The sequence below is a fragment of the Monodon monoceros genome, unplaced genomic scaffold, assembly GCF_005190385.1.
Source record: "Monodon monoceros isolate NGI ecotype Baffin Bay Population unplaced genomic scaffold, NGI_Narwhal_1 Super_Scaffold_7, whole genome shotgun sequence".
NCBI lineage: Eukaryota > Metazoa > Chordata > Mammalia > Artiodactyla > Monodontidae > Monodon > Monodon monoceros.
Window position 1 is genome coordinate 77160381 of NW_021703784.1, and position 19854 is coordinate 77180234.

Genomic DNA, 19854 nt, shown 5'->3' on the forward strand with positions numbered 1-19854 from the left:
CCGCGTACCACACACACACACACACAAAAAATATATATGTGTGTGTGTGTGTGTGTGTGTGTGTGTGTGTGTGTGTGTGTGTGTGTGTGTGTGTGTGTCACGTACTGGCAAAGCAACCCTCTCCTCTTCTCTTAAGCCTAAGTACATCTGAAAAATTAGTTTGTCAAAATTAACAGATATTAAGAAAAGGGCAAACTGTCCCTAGGAAAAAATTAAACAGCTCCTCCGATCAACATTATCGTGGCTTTAGAGTTTCTTCGATTTTCCCCAAAATTTTGGAATTAAGGACACCTTACTAATAGGATTACCCATACTTAAAAATTAAATCCCCATCTGAAAATCTGAGAAACCAAGTCCTAAATGTTAGTGTTGACACAACCAGGCGCAATTGTTGGAATAACTGCTTTTCGCAAAAATGACTAGTATTAACATGATGAGGAACCGTATGCACCAGGCAAATCACAACTTTCTTCGCAAATACCTTGTTGATATAACTTCACTATTTAAATCCATATCTCACAGGCTTGGATCTCTTGGTGAAAATTAGGGAACACTAGAAAACAGGTGCAAGGTCAAAACGGCAGCCCTTTTTTTTTTTTGCGGTACTTAAGCCTCTCACTGTTGTGGCCTCTCCCGTTGCGGAGCACAGGCTCCGGACGCGCAGGCTCAGCGGCCATGGCTCACGGGCCCAGCCGCTCCGCGGCATGTGGGATCTTCCCGGACCAGGGCACGAACCCGTGTCCCCTGCATCGGCAGGCGGACTCTCAACCACTGCGCCACCAGGGAAGCCCAGCAGCCCATTTTTTAAAGAAATCAACTTTGGCAGCCTTCAAGTTCAGGAAATTCTGACTTCAGAGTGCTTTTCGTGCCTCCTGTTTCCCTGTGCTGCTCCAGCTTCGGATCCTGCCATAAGTGTCTCTTTTCCCTCCATGCAAGTGCTGAGCCCCCGCTCCCAACTAACTGCCCCAGCCCCAAATGCAGTCTCCTTTCCAGAGGCAGATTGGCCGAGGTCAAAGACCCTTGGTCCCGGTAAGGATCTGATGGAAGCCTTCTGTTTGATAGTCAGGATAACTTGAAGAGCACTAAAAAGTGGAGAGCTTCAGAAACTGAGCAGCTGCCTTAAGAATCCACTTAGAAACAAACAGTTTTAGGTTTGTTTATTCCTTGTACTTTCTAGAACCTACCTAACCCTGAGAAGAGACAGGCATCCTTTATATAACAGACTGGCAAAGGACTGGCTACAGAGCTGCTTAGCAGATTTTCTTTAATGAGTAGATGGCAGTGTGTTCAAAAACAAACACACATACACACATACACACGCACACGCTTCACAGCCTCAAGGAACTTCTACTTAGGAAGAGAGAGACATTTTGTTGAGGCGGAGGGAGTTAAGGACATTTATTTCACACTCACACATCTGGACATTTTCTATAAATAATGTGGAGCTGAAATATAATCATACAATTAACCATATAATGTAACTAAATCATGCAATTAAATTCTACATGTAGCTAATCTATCTGCAATTCATTCAACACATGTAAACTGAGAATCTTGTTAGGCACAAAAGGTAAAAATGGTGAACACGACAGTAATGAGGAGACTGACCCACAATATAACTAACAGACTGAAAAATGACTGCAGAGTGCTTAAAGAGTGCTATGAAGTAAATAAACAGGGTACTGAGGTCAGGATTAGCAGGGGCTGAGGGGGAGGGTAGCTTCTTACTGAAAAATGACTGCAGAGTGCTTAAAGAGTGCTATGAAGTAAATAAACAGGGTACTGAGGTCAGGATTAGCAGGGGCTGAGGGGGAGGGTAGCTTCTTACAATGTATTGGTCAGGAAAAGCATCTCTAAGAAGGTGCCATTAAACTGAGATCCAGAGCAGGTGGCAAAGAAAGCTGGGCAAGGAGTGTTTGAGGCAACGGAAACAGTGAGGGCAGAGACTCAGTAGCAGAAACCAACTGGGTGTGGTCCCAGCAACTCCCAGAAGGTCTGAGTGACTAGAACACAGGAGGAAGAGAGTGGAGGGTCCAGGGAGACACAGATGTGGATGCAAATGGGGACCAAATGACACAGAGCCCCATTAGATCAGGTGAGGATTTAGATTGTATTTTAAGCACAAATTGAAATCCCTCCCCAGTTTCTCTGTGTCACAACAGTTTAAAAGTTTAAATTGCTCATGTTATAAGAGTGAGGATAATGTTCATTCACACTGTAGAAAATAATGAGCAGTGCTCCCCACACATATACACAACACTCCACTGACATTAAGTCCTCTCTATATGTGTTTCATTAAGATGTACATCCAGTATAAGGTAAATAAGTACTAGGGATGTAACGCACAACATGATAGATATAATTAACACTGCTGAATGTTATATATAAATGCTGTTAAGAGAATAAATCCTGAGCTCTCATCAAAAGGAAAAAAAAATATTTTTTTCCATTTCTTTAAGTATCTGTATGAGATGATGTATTTTCACTAAATTTATTGTGGTAATTATTTCATGATGTACATAAGTCAAAAAATTATGCTGTACACCTTAAACTTATACAGTACTATATGTCAATCATTTCAATAAAACAGGAAGAAAAAAAGATGTGGCAAAAAACTATAATAAGAAAAGTTGTCTAGACTTTATTTATTTATCTATCTATCTATCTATCTATCTATCTTGGTTGTGTTGGGTCTTCATTGCTGCACACAGGCTTTCTCTAGTTGCAGCGAGCAGGGTCTACTCTGCGTTGTGGTGCACAGGCTTCTCATTGCAGTGGTTTCTCTTGCTGCAGAGCCCGGGCTCTAGGTGCACGGCCTTCAGTAGTTGTGGCACGTGGGCTCAGTAGTTGTGGCTCACGGGCTCTAGAGCGCAGGCTCAGTAGTTGTGGCGCACGAGCTCAGCTGCTCTGCGGCATGTGGGATCCTCCCGGACCAGGGATCGAACCCGTGTCCCCTGCGTTGGCGGGCGGACTTTTAACCACTGTGCCACCAGGGAAGTCCCTTCTAGACGTTTTCAACATAAGTCCAGTATTATATACACCATTTAGGCTCCTGCAGAATTCTGTGCTACACCCCACCAAAGAAAAGGGGTGGTCTTAACTTAGCAAGATAACCAGGTGAGTTCTGAGCTAAGATAGTAATGAAACTACCTTCTATGCAAAATAATAATACAACAAAAAGTGCACAGACACAATTTCCTCTGTTAAAAATTTCCCCAAATTGTAAAGTCAGCCATACGTAAGAGATCAAAAGGAAGAAATCTGGGAAAATGGAACCCTTAAATAAAAAGTTAATGAGAAAAAGGATTTGTGGTGACTCAAATGGTTAATACTTACACCTCAATCCACATGTGGGTGTTGGTGGCACACCCATAAATGTAATGAGTTTGCACTTACACTGAGATCAATGTTTCACAGAGAAATGGTCTTAGAAAGCGTGGCTTTGTACCAATGACCTACACTATTAAAATTCATCCTAACTAACAGACCAAAAAACAAAATACTGTAACTGATTCTTTCAATAGGGGCAGTAAATGGCATTAGATATCTCACACAGTGAAGAGATTATGTGGCTTAAGTTATTTTACCATTTCAACTTCGTTTGGCCAAGAGATAACTATTACTTTATTTAAGTGCACTTGAGTTGTTAAACAGTTAACAATGTATTAACTAAATTCCCTTACTATTTTCGTCTTTAAAATGTGCTTCTTTTCCCTATTCTCAAAAGCCTGTTTTATTTCTTACTGAGACTCACGTACTTTTTTCTCTTGACGTAAGTGAAATTACAATAACAATTTTAAATGCAGCTGTTTACTGATGAATGTCTATGTTATCATAAACACTTGTTCTGTGTAATCAAAAGCTCGCCCTTTTTCTCTCTCCTCCTCACTTACCAATAATGTAGACATTATAGTATTATATTCTGTTACCAGTTTCAAGTTCAAAATACTTAGATTCTGTTACGGCAGAAAACCTAGGAAATTTAGTCTTTGAAATCCTTTAATAGTCAATATAAGTGTGAACAACTATAAAGAAAAAAATTCTAGTGGAGCAAATTCTGACATGTCATTTTAATATCCTGCTCAGGTAACACTTTAGCCATTTTCATGGCTTCGTGGAAGGTTGTTAGGTTAGCTTTTTATTAACATATACAATTCACTTTCAGATTTTATAGCCATCGTCACCCATTTGCATCAAACCACTTCTGATCAATTTCAAGCCCTAATGAACTTTGCTCCGTCTGAGTACTATTTCAAAACCACAAGGAAATCTTTCATGTAATTCAGGTCTGAAGATCAGATTTGCAAACTGACTCAAGTGTTGATAACACTGTTTTACACCAGGACAGAATTTCAATTGTATCCAACTTGACCACTGCACCCACTATGCTAACAAACCCATGAACATTTCCTTCTTAAATAAAACAGGCCTGGCGCATAGCTCCTTATATTTCTGATACATATAAAAAAATCCCAATGCCTTTATTAAAAAAGTAGTTTGACTCCTCTCCTTACCCCTACCTCCCTCCCATCCCAATCTGGGAGATAATTTAAACAATGCACTGTACTCAGTGAGTGATGAGCACAGTATGCTTGTTTAAAACATTATTTTAGAGGAAGATACCTATGATTTTTGTGAAAATACTTTTTTTTTAACTTTTTATTTTATATGGGAGTAGAGTTGATTAACACTGTTGTGTTAGTTTCAGGTATACAGCAAAGTGATCCAGTTATACATATACATGTATCTATTCTTTTTCAATTTTTTTTCCCATCTAAAATGATCAAAAATACCATGTGTACTTTAGAGTACTTATGGACCACAAGTTAGAAAAAAATCTATTTGTATATTTTCTTGGTAATTTTTCTAATGTTCAAAGATTTTAGCCTTCTCTTTTTCAGCCTTCCAACAAGACAAAATGATTGACTATTTTGATCATTAAGTCTTGGGAAATAAGAGCAATTCTGTATGAAGGTTTTGAAGGAAAACAAATTCTGAAGAAGCAAAAGAAAAAGAGAACTATTTAAAATATCTAATGACTTCAGATCCAAGAGAGGTTAAGATGGCTCCTTCTGTGTACATCCGTCCAAGGTTAGAAATGGTGCAGAGGCAGCAAAATCACCTTTCTTTAAAGGAACTCATTCCAATCTATTCCCTGAAATAGTCTCTGTGGAATCCCATTCAATTAGTGATGGCAAATAATGAATCCGTATGTTCCATAACTCGGCAGTTGGTGAAATGAGCTACTTACCAAGTATCTACCTTAAATTAAACTTATATTGAAACCATAACTTAAATGGCCAATACCCCAGATACTCCTTTTTATGACAGTAGATACATTTTAAAGTTTAACCTTTACAGCATATGCTATACTTTATTAGTTCATATTTTCATTTTCATATTACTGCCCATTAACTACCAGATTATCTAATGTAAAATCAAAGGTAATCCATAATTTACAATTTCCAGTGATGTGCTTTTGGTGCAGTTATAAATGGTTTTATATCAGCGACTGGAAGGGACAAGCCGGTCAGTCACTTTCACCTACGTCTTCTCTAGCTCATGTGCATCTCTACAAATGCTTACCTTTACAGTTATTTCCAAGGGCAATAAAAAAAAATTTATGGGACAGGTTAGTACACAAATATGTGATGTGGTTATACCCTAATTTTATAATTAAAATTATAAACACCTAAGTGTGATAACTATTACAGTTTTTCATTCAGTGATTCTCAGAACTTCTGTATCCATGAGGATGATCTGGGGAAATTTTTTAAACTACAGCTTCTTGGACCCTACCTTTAAAGAGAGAGTATCATGACTCCTAGGATGTGGCCTAAGAATCTGCATTCTAACAATATCCCCCTAGTGATTTTGTTGAGGGCGGGCCAAGTGCCACACTTTGAGAAACTAGGCCCTAGTCCCACTGTATTTAGTGTTAGGACATGCACTGAGGCAATGCACATTTGTGTTCATCACTGTAGTAGAATAAGAAACTAATGAAATTGCTTGTTTTAAAGAATACTTTTTCATTACTTTCAGACGATTCCTTCACCTAGTTAGGCAAACTGGGTAATCTAATAATCAAAAGAAAGAACAGATAAAATGGTCATCATTATTAATATTAATAGATTCTACAAATGTTTATTGAGCACTTACTACATGTCAGATACTGTTAAAAGTGCTTTTCATGAATTAAAGTACATGGTAGGTAATAAGCAAACTACTGCACAGAGAATTTTAAATAACGTGCCCCAAACCAGCTAACAGCTAACAAGTGGCAGAGTGGGGATGCAAAACCAGACAGGCCTGTTTCAGAATTCTAATTAATCTGAATTTATCTGAACTTCTTTTGAGAGCAATGTAAACATTCTGACAGATAAATATGCAAAGGGCTTCTCTTAATCTTGGCGAAAGATTACAATAACCACATGCTTCAGTTCAGTGCTTCTCAACCTTTTCTAAAACCGAGCCCCTGAAGACAGAGAAGCTGGATCTTCTAACCCAGGGATGGGGAGCCCTGACAACACTAGTCCACAACACGCAGTCTAGTCATGAACAAATATCTGTTTATTTAACATAAAAATGGTTGTTTCTTTAGAATCTTCTGTGGGTTTGCATGGTTCCTGTGATACTACTGCTGCTTACCTGATCCCCCCACTCGAGGGGGAAGCGGGGTGTGCATAGCTAAACCATGGAGGCAATGACCCCCATTCTCCAGGTTCATATACATATTAATACATACATACGTTTATATGGGAAAGAATTCAAACAAGAATAAAGTGAAGTGCTATGTGAAAAAGCTTTTGAAAATAGTGGCTAAACATGGTAAAAACAAAGAGCTGAAATCTTTTTTGTAATTTAAGTATACTTGATTTACAATGTTGTGTTAGTTTCTGGTGTACAACAAAGTGATTCAGTTTTACATATATGTGTGTGTGTGTGTGTATATATATATATATCATATTCTTTTCCATTATAGTTATTATAGGATACTGAACATAGTTCCCTGTGCTATACAGTAGGACCTTGCTGTTCAAGAGCTAAAATTTTGAACATTCCACATCAAACCAAACTTTCCTCAAAAAAAAACCTGAGAAAAAGACAGCACAGGCGATTAAGTCACCATCCCTGATGACTGCTCAACATCCACAGATGAGGGTCCATAACTAATTTGCTCTGATGATCATTACCACCTGAAACAGAAACCTCTCTGTGGCTGTTTCTTGAGCGTCATGGCACAAGACTCTGGAACTCCTGTACACACATAACTCTGATTCCAAAGAGGATGTAATCGCCTGCTACATGCAAGCTTGTAGCTTTCTCCCAGCCTTGGAGACAGGATATTCCAATGGACATTTCAGTAACAGCAACTAGCCATCCCCATTTTTATCCCAGATGAGAGGATACATGTCTTCTTTCCCTAGGATTCCAGTTCTTTACCTATTTAGTAGCCAGAGTGTTCTCCTAATGATTCAAGAATGCAGCAAACCAAAAAGTTACTTACAAAGACTGCAGAGCACTCAGTCCTCGAATGGCTTCACTGGGTACTGTTTTCAACTGGTTGTTCTGGAGAGTTCTGGAAGGAAATTTTGGGTTAGTGAATAAGAAGCAATTATGACCATTTTTCTTCGAAGAATTTAGAACCATTTCTTTCCAAAAACATCTTTCCAATAGCAAAAAAAAGGATCAGGAGTCGAGGTGGAAAGCACCCAAGATAAGAGAGTTGCCAGAGAGCAAGAGGCATTTGTCGTAAAGCCAGAAATGAAACCTAGGCCACTGTCCCAAGCCATCTCCTAACACAGACCTGCTGGGTCATCCAGGATTGTTTCATTCTCAGGAATTAAGGCACCCTAATTAATATTCATCACCCAAGGTACCATTAGTGTTAACTGGGAGGTATAACAAGTTCACTGGGAGGCATAGCAAGCAAACCCACTAGAATCCCTAATGCCTTTTCAAATTGAAATAAAGCACAGCCCACAAACGTGCACATTAGAGAAAGACAATTTTATCAAGAGGACAGCAGACCCTGAGCTCTTAGGGGGCAGTGGCCATGTCCCCAGTGGGCCAGGGCAGAAATAAAGCTTTAATTATCTAATAGTCTCCGACCTGGAGAATGGAGGTCCAGATCAGTAATGAACATGAAGTCTTTACTAGTTTTTGCCTACTGTCCTTCCTGGTCATATTAATAAAATGACTGCCTGACAAGAATCATCACCACAGAATGGAATGGAAAAGGGCCCGTCTAACTCACTGAACCAGAGAGGTCTAGTGACTTACAGATGGTCACCCAGCGAGGCAGTGGCAAGGTGGGGCCGGCAGTCAGTTCACCGGCTCCCCAATCTGCCAGTTCCTGACCACTGCCAGGAATTTATTTCTTGATCTCTCGCAGGCTATGTAAATGACAGGCATCTCAATTCCCTTTAGCTCTAAAATGATTTTACATCTGGAGCTCTTGTAAGCCTTTTTCCCTTTAGGGTCAGTTCATGCAAAGTTCTTATAGCTATAAAAGAAGTAGAAACAAAACCTTACCGGCGAAGCTTAAATATGATTTTGATTCAATGCATTAGGCACACAAAAAGCCTAACATTCAACTGTAATGCACCAGAGGTCAGAGCGCCTGTTATTTCGACGTTAACTTTTGTTATCTAGACCCAAGCTTGCCTAAATCAGCCTCTAGCCTCCCACACTACCCATTGGCCACTCCTTAAATCTTTTAATCCTGAACTAAAAGAAACTGTGCTTAACCTAGCTCCGAGCATGTTGACTACGCAGAAAGAAAATACACAGCCAGCTGTGAAACTCTAAAATTGCATTACTTACAGAACTTTGAGTTCTTTCAACCCTGACAAGGCCTTTGGGTGGATAAAAGAAAGGTCGTTGCCAGCCAGTCGTCTAGGAGAAAAAAAAAAATAGCAAGAGAAAAATAGTAATTCAGACTCTTAAAATTCATAACTCACAATGACCCAATCTGCTATTGAAGCTCTACATTAAACATCTCTCTAGTCTATCCGACATAAACATGGATTTAAACCTCTGCTAAAGCAATCCCAAGTTTCTTCCAATGAGATAAATGCCTCTAGAATTTTTTTTTAAACTTCAATACAATAATTTAAACTGGCACATTTTTATTCTGGTGAGGTCAAGCAAGCCAAAACATATTGGACCAAATTAAGTTTGCTATTCATGGTCATTCTCTGCCGCTTGCGGTGTTTTCCAAGTGCCTCATAAATACAGAGCACTGGGCAGCAGGCAGGAGGTTTACACAGATCAGAGCACACCAGTCTGTCAAGGAGGAATGAATGCCTTCGGGAGACAAGGAGAGCCTGTTATCTCTCCATAACCAAGGGCAGCATATTCCGTGCAAAAGAGAGGCAAAAAGTGAAAGTCACTGTAAGCATAACTTTCCAAACAAAGGCATGTTTTTTTTTAAAAGATAAATGTTTTCCTAAAGAAATTTCAAAGTGACAAATTTAAGTGCGAGTAAGAGTGGAGTAAGAAAAGGATAAGAAGTCCTTGGGTCCTTTTGTAAGAAAGGAGCACGCAATTCATCCTGAGCCCCACTTTTTCTCCCGTTTTCCCAAACACTCAGACATGGGAGGAAAAGTTGGACAGAGAACTTTAGGGAGAAGAAGCAGGAAGCAGGACTGCAACTCGTATGAGTGACTTGTAAACAGGGGAACTGGAGGCAGGTTTTCAAGTAAAGTTGACCCTTGAATAACAGCGGGTTTGAGCGGCACGGGTTCACATCCACGCAGATCTTTTCCAATAGTAAATACTACTGTACCACACAGTCCAAGGTTGGTGGAATCCGTGGATGTGGAAGAACCTTGGATAAGGGGTGGGAGTGGGGGTGATGATAAATTATCAGTGGATTAACCCCCATGTTATTCAAGGGTCAACTGTATTGACTTAAAAATGATAGTTGCGTGCCCCGATGATTAAACATAGGACTGTTCCAGCTTCCTGGTTCCATCAGGGGAACTCTCCCAAGCAATGAGATTCTGCATGCGTGATTTCTTTTTGAATGCTTTCTCCCCATCATGTCTTAGGATCATAGTCATCAAGTCATGTTAATTCCTCCTCGAAAGAGTCTAATTTCCATTGTCCTTTCTCTTCTTTCTGTAAGCACCCTGCCCTCCTGAGCCTTATTCAGCAATTCATTCATTCACTAAAAAGTTTCATTCACTGATTAACAAACATGAGCACCTATCCAGCTCCAGGCGGAGGACATCCTCTCCTTAGACTTCAAGTCCTCCCACTTCAATCTGTTCTTCTTAGACACCCTGATTTTAGGGACATAAGGAGGGCTCCTTTACCCTTCCTAAAACTTGAAGTCACAGAGATCTGAAACTCTATTTTTTAGATGCATTATTTTCTCTTGAAGTTTTTGTCCCAGTTAAAATGCAAATAGCCCTGGAAAGGATAATCCTTGATCCTTACTAACTAAGCATTAACACAGAAATGTGTACTGAAGATGTGTGTGTGTGTGTTGCAGGGAATGGGAAAGTGAAAGAGGACTCAGAAACCAAGAGTGAGTGTGTAGAATTATTTCTTCAATTTCAAGGACAACCATGCTGGATTCTCAGGCAACACTACAGGTTTAACACAGGGTTCATGCCCCTAAACTAAATTCTCCCTAGAAAGCCCTCTCACCGTGCACGACTTTGTTTCTCACAAGGCACCCTAGCACCTAAGCTCTAAACTGCATGCATGCCCTCCAAGGGCATCCCTCAACCCAGGCTCACAACAGCTTACTCTACACCATCAGCCTCACGGCCTTTCACCTCATGGGGTCCACCATATGTAAAATGAGGGACCGCAGAAGATGGTGTTAAGACTTTTCAACACTTCTATTTAAAACTATTCCTCCTCAGCAAATCCTCTGAGCTCTAGACTAGCCAGCTTGACCACTATGTCTTTAAATGCTTCACCTCACAACCTCATCTTCACCCCTTAAATCCCCGACTCCAGTGTGACTTCCCTAGAAAATGTCAGTTCTTACCAACATGCCTTATGTGTGAATTCTTGGAAGGCATAACTAAACAGGCTACCTTCTACTGGCTGTTTCTAGCACATTAGTTTTATAGGCCAAGTACAAAAGCTTCCAAGAACAGAGTGTGCATCTCACAATTCTGTCACCACCTACCAGTGTGTCAACCCATTAGTCAAAAACTGCATTCTCGGCATTTCCTCCTTGAAAACAGATAGCATCCTATAGTCTACCTTAGTGCAGGCTTAGTACAAGCCCTCTCAAGGGGCTTTCTACACCCCAGACTCACTAATTACATTCAACTGATAATGCTCATAGCTGTAATGCAGTGTTTAAAAGGTCACATTTTAGGGCTTCCCTGGTGGCGCGGTGGTTGCAGGTCCGCCTGCCGATGCAGGGGACACGGGTTCATGCCCCGGTCTGGGAAGATCCCACATGCTGCGGAGCGGCTGGGCCCGTGAGCCGTGGCCGCTGAGCCTGCGCGTCCGGAGCCTGTGCTCCGCAACGGGAGAGGCCACAACAGTGAGAGGCCCCTGTACCGCAAAAAAACAAAACAAAAAAGGTCACATTTTTATAAGATCAAATTGGACCCTAAGGACTAGAAGGAACAATAGCCTCCTTCCCCCCAGGGCAGCAAGTAGTCACCTGACTCTGTTATCTGAAAGATCAGCCTTAAGAAGCTCAAGTCCACCAAAAAATGAACACTGTAAACAGACCAAGGGTGTCACAGGATTCTTCTGCTTTCCTCTCTTACTTTTGAATGTCCCGCTATCTATGGGCTTTCCTTGTGGAGTTCAGTCTATTGTACTAGGGCTCATGAAAAGAGGATTTTACAAGGTGACAGAGGAAGTGGCAAAGCACAGAGCACCTGATTACCTTTACTTGTCAACAGAAAACAGTGTTGAGCCACATGAGCCAAAACATTTACTCCCTTTTCCCAACGATCTGCCTCTTTATAAGCCTGGGAAATCTAAAGGAGCCTAACTTCCAAAAGCATCCTTTCTTTCTACACTACTTACAGTTCAGAGAAATGACCAAATGGGCTGTGCGCGTGACTTATCCTGAAATCCAGGCCTGCTCTCCGGAGAAGCCTACAGTGCTAGGATTCGGGCGGGGGCGGTGATAATGCTGAGCGAGGTGGGGCTCACACCACTCTGATTACTTCGTTCCTTAGGAGAGTAAACAGATCAGGTGGAGCCTTCAGGAATGTATCTACCCATGTTTACCTAGCTCCTGGGTTAATGAATAATAAACACGGCAGCCCCGTAAAGCCTTGCAGCTTCAGCAACTGCACCCTCCCAAGCCTCTTTACATTTTGCTGATTTTATGACCCAGTACTTCTTACAGTAGACCCTGGGGATGCTTCATGTCCAAAAACTCAGATCCAGGAGAGAGCAAAGTGAATAAAGAACAGGGTTAGGGACAAAGTCCCAAAATCTCTGGGAGAAAAAACCTACCATGTCATGTGCCCAGGGCAGTTGCAGGCGCTGAGCTAGGTGGTTTACATTCTTTCCTTTTAATCATCTCCTGACAGAGTCCCTGAGAGGTTAGGTGACTTGGCAGAAGTCACACAGCAGGTAAGCGGGGGAGCCAGCATTCCAGTTCTCGCCTGACTGGCTCCAGTGATTATCCACGTCCTTCGGCAACTCGATGCCTCTGGTGTGTCACCAAGAGGCTGGGAAATAATTCCCAGAAGGGGAAACAAAGGGGACCTGGGCAAGTTAATAGCCTGGTTTGAGGAGCAACAGCTCTCACCCAGCAGACCAGTGCTCACAGCAGGGACTACGGCATTAGGAGCTCAGAACTGCAATTATGGAGGAATTTCCCCACAGCCAAAGATGACCAGCGGGAAACGGGGGAAGATGGGATCCCTGGGTGGCTAAGGGTGGCGGGTGGCATGCCCTAAACTCACTCTGACTCTATTTAGGGTACAGAACAGTCTCCACTGTGCTTTTTTAGCAATTCCCAAAGAAAAAGAGATGGCTGATCCCGAGGAAGAACTTGTCCCCCCTGGCCCTCTACTAGCAAAGGGCAGCTCCTCCCCCGTCTAGGCCTGCCATTTGTCTGCGCTACACCCAACAGTTTTCTCAGCGTCTCACTTCATGAAGACCTACTGGCTGGCTCCAGAAAACTCTTTTAATGTGGTAAATAATGATATTTATATCTTTTACTATTCTTCCAATGACTGTGAAGCCCTAAAGAAAAAACTCATTAGGGTGAGAACAGAAGAGTGAAAAGTGGTACCATGTTCTGCCTGCTAAAGGTGGGCGGTCCCAGGCATCACTGCCTACCCTTCTGCATCCCGTAGCTCTTCAGTCTCCAAAGCCCACAGGCAGCCTCATGCAAAGTCTCCATCCATCCACTCTTTTACTCCTCCTCCTGCCACCTGAGTCTAGACCCTCATTTTCTTCTTCTTGGATTCTTGCCATGAACCTCCACAAGACTCCTGCCTCAAACCACTTCATTATAATACTGTGAGATCTAAATCTTAAAAAGCACAACTCTGAGCATTTTCCCAAAGGCTTTTTTTTCCCACTGAATTAGCTAGACCTTCAGGATGATCCTCTCTTCCCTTTTCACCTTATTCCCGAATGTTCCTTGTGTCCTACGTTTTAGGACACCCTGCTTTCCCACCTCGGACTCCTTGCTCACTCATGGCACTGCCTTCGTCTGAAATACCTCCACTCCAGTCTCTGCCAGCTGAAACCTTATTCATCATCATTGCAAGCTGAATGCTACCAACAGTGTGGAACTATTAGGATATACCCTTTCTTGGATTCCACAGGTTATCTTAGACGCAGCTCTCTTGTCGGGTGCATCTTATTTTGGCTCTGGTTACTATGAACTTGTTGCAACTCCTTCAACTGTATTATAGGTGCCTTATGGGCAGTGACTAGGTCATATTCGTTTTGGATCCTCTTGTGTGGGACCTTAGATGAAACAGACACTCAGTATTTGCTGTAATGCCTCAACTAAACCCCAGTATAAGACTCTGGATTCAAAAAAGGTAACACTGCTATTTAAGGTGTGGGGAAAGCTGACTTCGCTTTTCTGCGTTTTCTCCTCTTGTTTCATTGCTACTCCCCCACTCCCCTCTGCTCTCCTAACGGGACAGAACTACTTGGGATTGATTTGAAAGTGCAATGGCAAGAATTTTCTCTCTTAACCTGTTCTGGTAGTATATTTTCTTAAGGAAGTGGGATGGACCTTGAACATGAGAACACCAGTCTCCCGGTCAACAGTGTTATCTCAACACACGCTTGGTCGTGCACACAATCACACAGAATTGAAACAAGTCTAGCAGGACTTCAAATGGGGACACAGTCTATCTCAAGGCAACTCCTATTTATTCTGCTTGTTAAAACAGTCCCAGAAGCAGAGATGGAGAGGGTAGAGACAGAGAAAGGGTGGAGGAAAGGGAAACTGATCCATTAGCCTCACGCTCCCTTTGGATTTGGAACCATTCCAGGAAACAGGATACAAGTGGCTCAGCGTATAATGTCTTTATGAGTCTGTTTTGTGTGCATTTTTATTCATAAGGACCATGGATTCACATTAGGGGCTCCTTTTAGGGGAAGCTAGAGTTTTCAATTATATCCTCGATTCTTAGTGCATATGCTACATGATATTTTCTATCTGCCATGCCTCCCAGAAGAAGGAAAGCAGGAACAGCGCTGGTTAAATGGACACTGGTCCATGGTCACCTGTGCCAGAGGGTTCATACCTTCGTGAGATGCGCTGAATAGACTGGGATTTCTTCATCTGGGAAGCAATTTAAAGCAACAAGGGAGGCGAGTGTGAAACAGAGAGTATGCCAATTGGTGTTATGTCTCTGAGAAGTGCCTGGATTTAGGTTTCTTCTGGTCTATGACAGAAATGTCCCCGTAGCCATTTGGCTGGAATTCCAGCCAAGAATCAGTGGGGTAAGGACTATACTGTTCACACTGACTAGACACACGGGCTGGCTGAGGGGAGGGCGGAGGAGGGGTCAGAAGCTTCCAGCAGCTGTCGTGAGGAGTGAGCAGAGGGAGGCAAAGCAACTGCAGCAGGAAGGCCCAGGCCCCAGCACACGCTGCACGCCAACAACAGAGAGATGTGCTTGTGGCAATTTCTCTGTCCCCTGGTGGAGTGGACCTGGACCCTAGGTGACAGAGCCACAGCCTCCCAGCCGCTCACATGCCCACCGCCACTTTGCAGAGGTGGTTACCAGATGGCCTGGCCTTGTGGCAAGTCCTGCCAGAAGAATGGCTGTGAGCACCACCCTTCCCTTCTGGGCCCCGTTTATCTACCCCTTGGCCACGGCTTCTCACCTCCCTCACCATTTCTTTCCATACCTACGTGTCCCCACCCCCAAGAGATCCTCATTCAACGCCACGCATACGACCTCTCACAGATGGGACCCACACATATCCGGGCCGCCCCTCCTGCGATGCCGTTAAATTCTCTCGAGGGGGTGCACCAGCACGGTGCCACGCTCTGTGCCAAGTTCCAAAGATGCAACCACGAGCCCTGACTCTGCCTTCAGAGATGGCACGTCCAGTTCAAACCTGAACTGGGCCAGGAAGGCCACGCACGGGAAAGCATCCAACAGGAGGTGAGCGACGCTCTCCTATTAAATATAATCTGACATCAGCAGGACCCAAAATGTTTGCAACAGTTTTAAAAGTAAAATTTAAAAAAACTTATAATGTGTACCTCTAATAAGTCATTAATCATCTATTTATATCTTCTTTTTTTTTTTTAGATGCTGGGGGTAGGAGTTTATTAATTTATTAATTTATTTTTGGCTGTGTTGGGTCTTCGTTTCTGTGCGAGGGCTTTCTCTAGTTGTGGCAAGCGGGGGCCACTCTTCATCGCCGTGCGCGGGCCTCTCACTATCGCGGCCTCGCGGCCTCTCTTGTTGCGGAGCACAGGCTCCAGACGCGCAGGCTCAGTAATAGTGGCTCATGGGCCTAGCTGCTCCGCAGCATGTGGGATCTTCCCAGACCAGGGCTCGAACCCATGTCCCCTGCATTGGCAGGCAGATTCTCAACCACTGCGCCACCAGGGAAGCCCCTACTTATTTATATCTTAAGGCCCTACTAGGGGCTCAGAACTCTGCTGGATCCTGTGAAAAATTAAGAATTCAAGAAGTGTACTGTTCCCATTTAGGGATATTTGGTATCAGTACATCTTAACAAAAACTAACATTTGGGTAACAGTTTTCATTGTCATTACCCCACCATGTTGCAGTGGGCCTGCTCCTGTTGCTGTTTTTTTAAACAGATGAGGAAAGTGAGCCTCTGTTTCCTCTGTGCCTTGTCTAAGATCCTACAGCATAGCTAAAGAATGTAAATTTTAGAAATAAAATAAGGTAATCAAAACAAAATAATGGAAACTCTAGAGACAAAACCATGTTGTTTTGTGACTGACTTTCAAAGGACCAAAGGATGTGGCTGTTTTCTTGGTAATACGGAGGGCCAACAACTGACTAGCATCCTTGACAGGTTTCCTTGGACATTCTTCCCACCAAGGTTAAATAAACTTTATCCGCCACAGTGGAGCAGAGAGTCCTGAATCAACTAACGATGTTTTACCCTATTTCTTCACATACCAGGGAAGAGTTTTAAACTTTCATATAACTTTCATGGAAGAATATGTAAAAATTAAATATATTTTTGAACATGCATGTATTAAGAACCCTTATTATTCCCAAGGTTTTTTAATGTAGTCTTCCTTCACAGAGAAGGGGAAAATTATTTCATATATATATCATATTACATAGTTCTGTCTAAATGCACAAAAATGAAAGCAGTAATGCTTAACAAAAAATAAGCTTGTCTGGGCTTCCCTGGTGGCGCAGTAGTTGAGAGTCCGCCTGCCAGTGCAGGGGACGTGGGTTCGTGCCCCGGTCCGGGGGGATCCCACGTGCCGCGGAGCGGCTGGGCCCATGGGCCATGGCCGCTGAGCCTGCACGTCCGGAGCCTGTGCTCCGCAACGGGAGAGGCCACAACAGTGAGAGGCCCACGTACCGCAAAAAATAAATAAATAAATAAATAAAAATAAGCTTGTCCTCGCTGAAACTCAGTCTACAGGCCATCTAGAACTAGTCCACATACTAAAAGAGCTTTATTCAATTCAAAGAAACTTAAGTTCCACCGGCACCCAACTATCCTTTTGTGTCTCTCACTTCCTCTTATAGTAAGTAACCCACAGAAGACTTTAATTTATAGGCAAATCAATAAAAACCCCGGCAATAGTTACATTTCCTGAGCAAAGTTTATCCTGACAACCTAGTCATTTATCTTCTGGCACTAAACACATGTAATATCTAGCCATATGAGGAAATATGTTACAGCTGAAAAAAAAAAATTACAGCTAACATCAACCAACAAATATTGACCTTCTACTACAAGTCAAACACCATAGGTATGGCAAAGTTAAGTACTGAGTTTTCCCAAGACATTTCTCCTTTCTTTTCTTTTAAATAAGGATAATTCATTAAACATAAGACGTCAATGGAATTTAGTTTTTATATAGGCTGATAATAAACTCAAAATAAGAAGAGATCCTTTCTCTTAACCCTTCCCTCAATTTCAAATTCAAAAATGTGGTCACTGTCACCAAAGGTCATGCAGGAGGTGTGTGACAATAAGTGCTGCGCTTAGAGGAAAGTCCATGGAGTTGAATAGACAGGTGCGCACTGATACGCTTAGAGCACAAAATAACAAGACACTCAATCCAGCACTAAATGGTGAGGGGCAAAGAAAGTGCAAGAGGAATTTGGATAAGGACCAGGGAAGGCTTCTTATGGCAGAAAGGGCTCAAAACAGACTGAATAAAAATGGGTAAGATGTGAATTGGATAGAGAGGAACTATGGTACATACTGTTGGTTGCCTACCACATACCCACTCAAGCCTTCCTGGCACAGCCTGGGTTTATTCAAATATGACTTAGCTCCATGAGTAAATTCTGACTGGTCTTAACCAATCATGCTGAGAAAAGAAATTATATACATATACTAAGAGAAAAGTCGGGAAGTATAAACAACAAAATATTAACCGTGGGTATTGCTCAGTGTAAGATAATAGGTGATTATTTTTCCTCCCTTCTCCTTATCTTTCTATGCATCCAGACTTTAAAAATTGAGTATCCATTGATTTTAGGATCATTTCCTTACAAAGGCAAGTGCATCAATGAAACAAATATTTCTAGCAGCTCTAACATAATCTTTGATGTACACATAAAGTCCAGCAGGGGAAAATGATGAACAAATTCTGAGTTAAAATTCTCTACGAAAGCATAAAAAAATTGTGTTAAATAAGCATGACTTGACTAAGAGTGGACAATACATGAAAGAAATGATTTAGCCTATTTCCTTACTGGAAAATTCAATCATGCCAGTAGAATATTAAAGACATTTTCACTTACTTGTACTCAGTACTACTTTTAGTCAAAGAACAAATAATTAGCTTTGATTAAAATAGGTAAATGAGCCAGCAAACTGTGGTTTCATTAGCCTCGCTACACTTTCTGAATCCCAGGTGAAACACTTTAACAACGAACTGTTGATTCTCCTGTTTGATTTCCCCTAGTTGCTTATGAAACACTAACTTATCAAACCCCAATTCTGAGTATATCACATGTTTCACTGCCTCTACTTCTAAGCTGCTAAGCACTATAGGACAAAGTTACAGAGCCTGTTGGTTCCACTGTAAATTTATATTATCTAGGCTTTAACCTTCCTATTCTTCAGTGATCCTTTGTTCATTTCAGGTTGACCCAAGTAAACAAACATTTCCTACAGCTGTCTACTCACTAGGTTCCAGTGATAACTATAGTTTCTTTCTCTCAGGCGTGTCTTCCTTCCCCCTGTGCTTCCTTTGGGGGACTTCTTCTCTACTCCAGGCGGTCCTAGTGAGGATGAGCCCAGGACCCAGGATGGACCATACCAACCCAAATAGAAGAGAGTGACTGGTTCAAGGACAGGCACATGAAGCCAGCCTGGCCAATGAAAGTTCTCCTAGGACTTTTCTGCTGAAAGCAGCGAGGAAGACTTTAGATATTCATCTTGGATCTCAAGATGCAAAGATGTACGTGGGGGCTGCTGAAGGTTATTTCTCCCACTATAGAACAAAGAACAAAGCCAAAACACAAAAGTAGAGACAACTGAAGCTGAAGCATGAGAAAACTCTCACAACTGTGAAACCTCGAGATCCAGGACCATCTGAAGCCAACTCCACCTCTAGACTTCCTAGATCTACATGAAACAATAAATCCTTTATTATGCCTCAGCTGGGTTTTTGTCTCTTACACCCTGTGGACTCCTGTCAGATACAGGACATATTCTAAACTTTATCTTCTCTCCCCAAACCAGAAACTACCTACTAGCAGTCCCCAAATGCCTGCTTCATGATGAACTTCTTTATCCCAAAGTTACTCTCAAAAGCCTCAGTAGAAATGACTCTTAAGGAAAAAACACAACTTAGGGCTTCCCTGGTGGCGCAGTGGTTGAGAGTCCACCTGCCGATGCAGGGGACGCGGGTTCATGCCCCAGTCCAGGAAGATCCCACATGCCGCGGAGCGGCTGGGCCCGTGAGCCATGGCCGCTGAGCCTGCGCGTCCGGAGCCTGTGCTCCACAACGGGAGAGGCCACAACAGTGAGAGGCCCGTGTACCGCAAAAAAAAAACAAAAACACAACTTAAATTCAAGGCCTTTTCTCATAATCTGGCTGTGGGCACCTTTCTCTAGCATGTCAATGTTGATCTTTCATTTCTTGTGAAAAACCTCCCCTCCTGCAGCTCCCCGGGCACAGCTCTGCCCTAGTTCTCCTGCTTCTCTGGCACTTGGTCTTCTTCCCACACCCTGATTCAAGTG

The 19854-nt window shown here is 42.4% G+C and overlaps 1 protein-coding gene across 2 annotated transcripts in view; it reads right to left on the bottom strand.

The window, feature by feature from the left end:
• Positions 1-19854, bottom strand: part of LGR4 (leucine rich repeat containing G protein-coupled receptor 4) — a 97200-nt gene that overhangs the window by 18641 nt on the left and 58705 nt on the right. The window contains exons 3-4 of one of the 2 annotated variants that reach the window (XM_029207725.1): positions 8827-8898; positions 7508-7579 (exon numbers count right to left, since the gene is read on the bottom strand). In XM_029207725.1, coding sequence (XP_029063558.1) covers positions 7508-7579; positions 8827-8898 — 144 coding nt within the window. The remainder of the gene's footprint in view (positions 1-7507; positions 7580-8826; positions 8899-19854) is intronic. The other variant, XM_029207726.1, reaches the window with a different exon arrangement.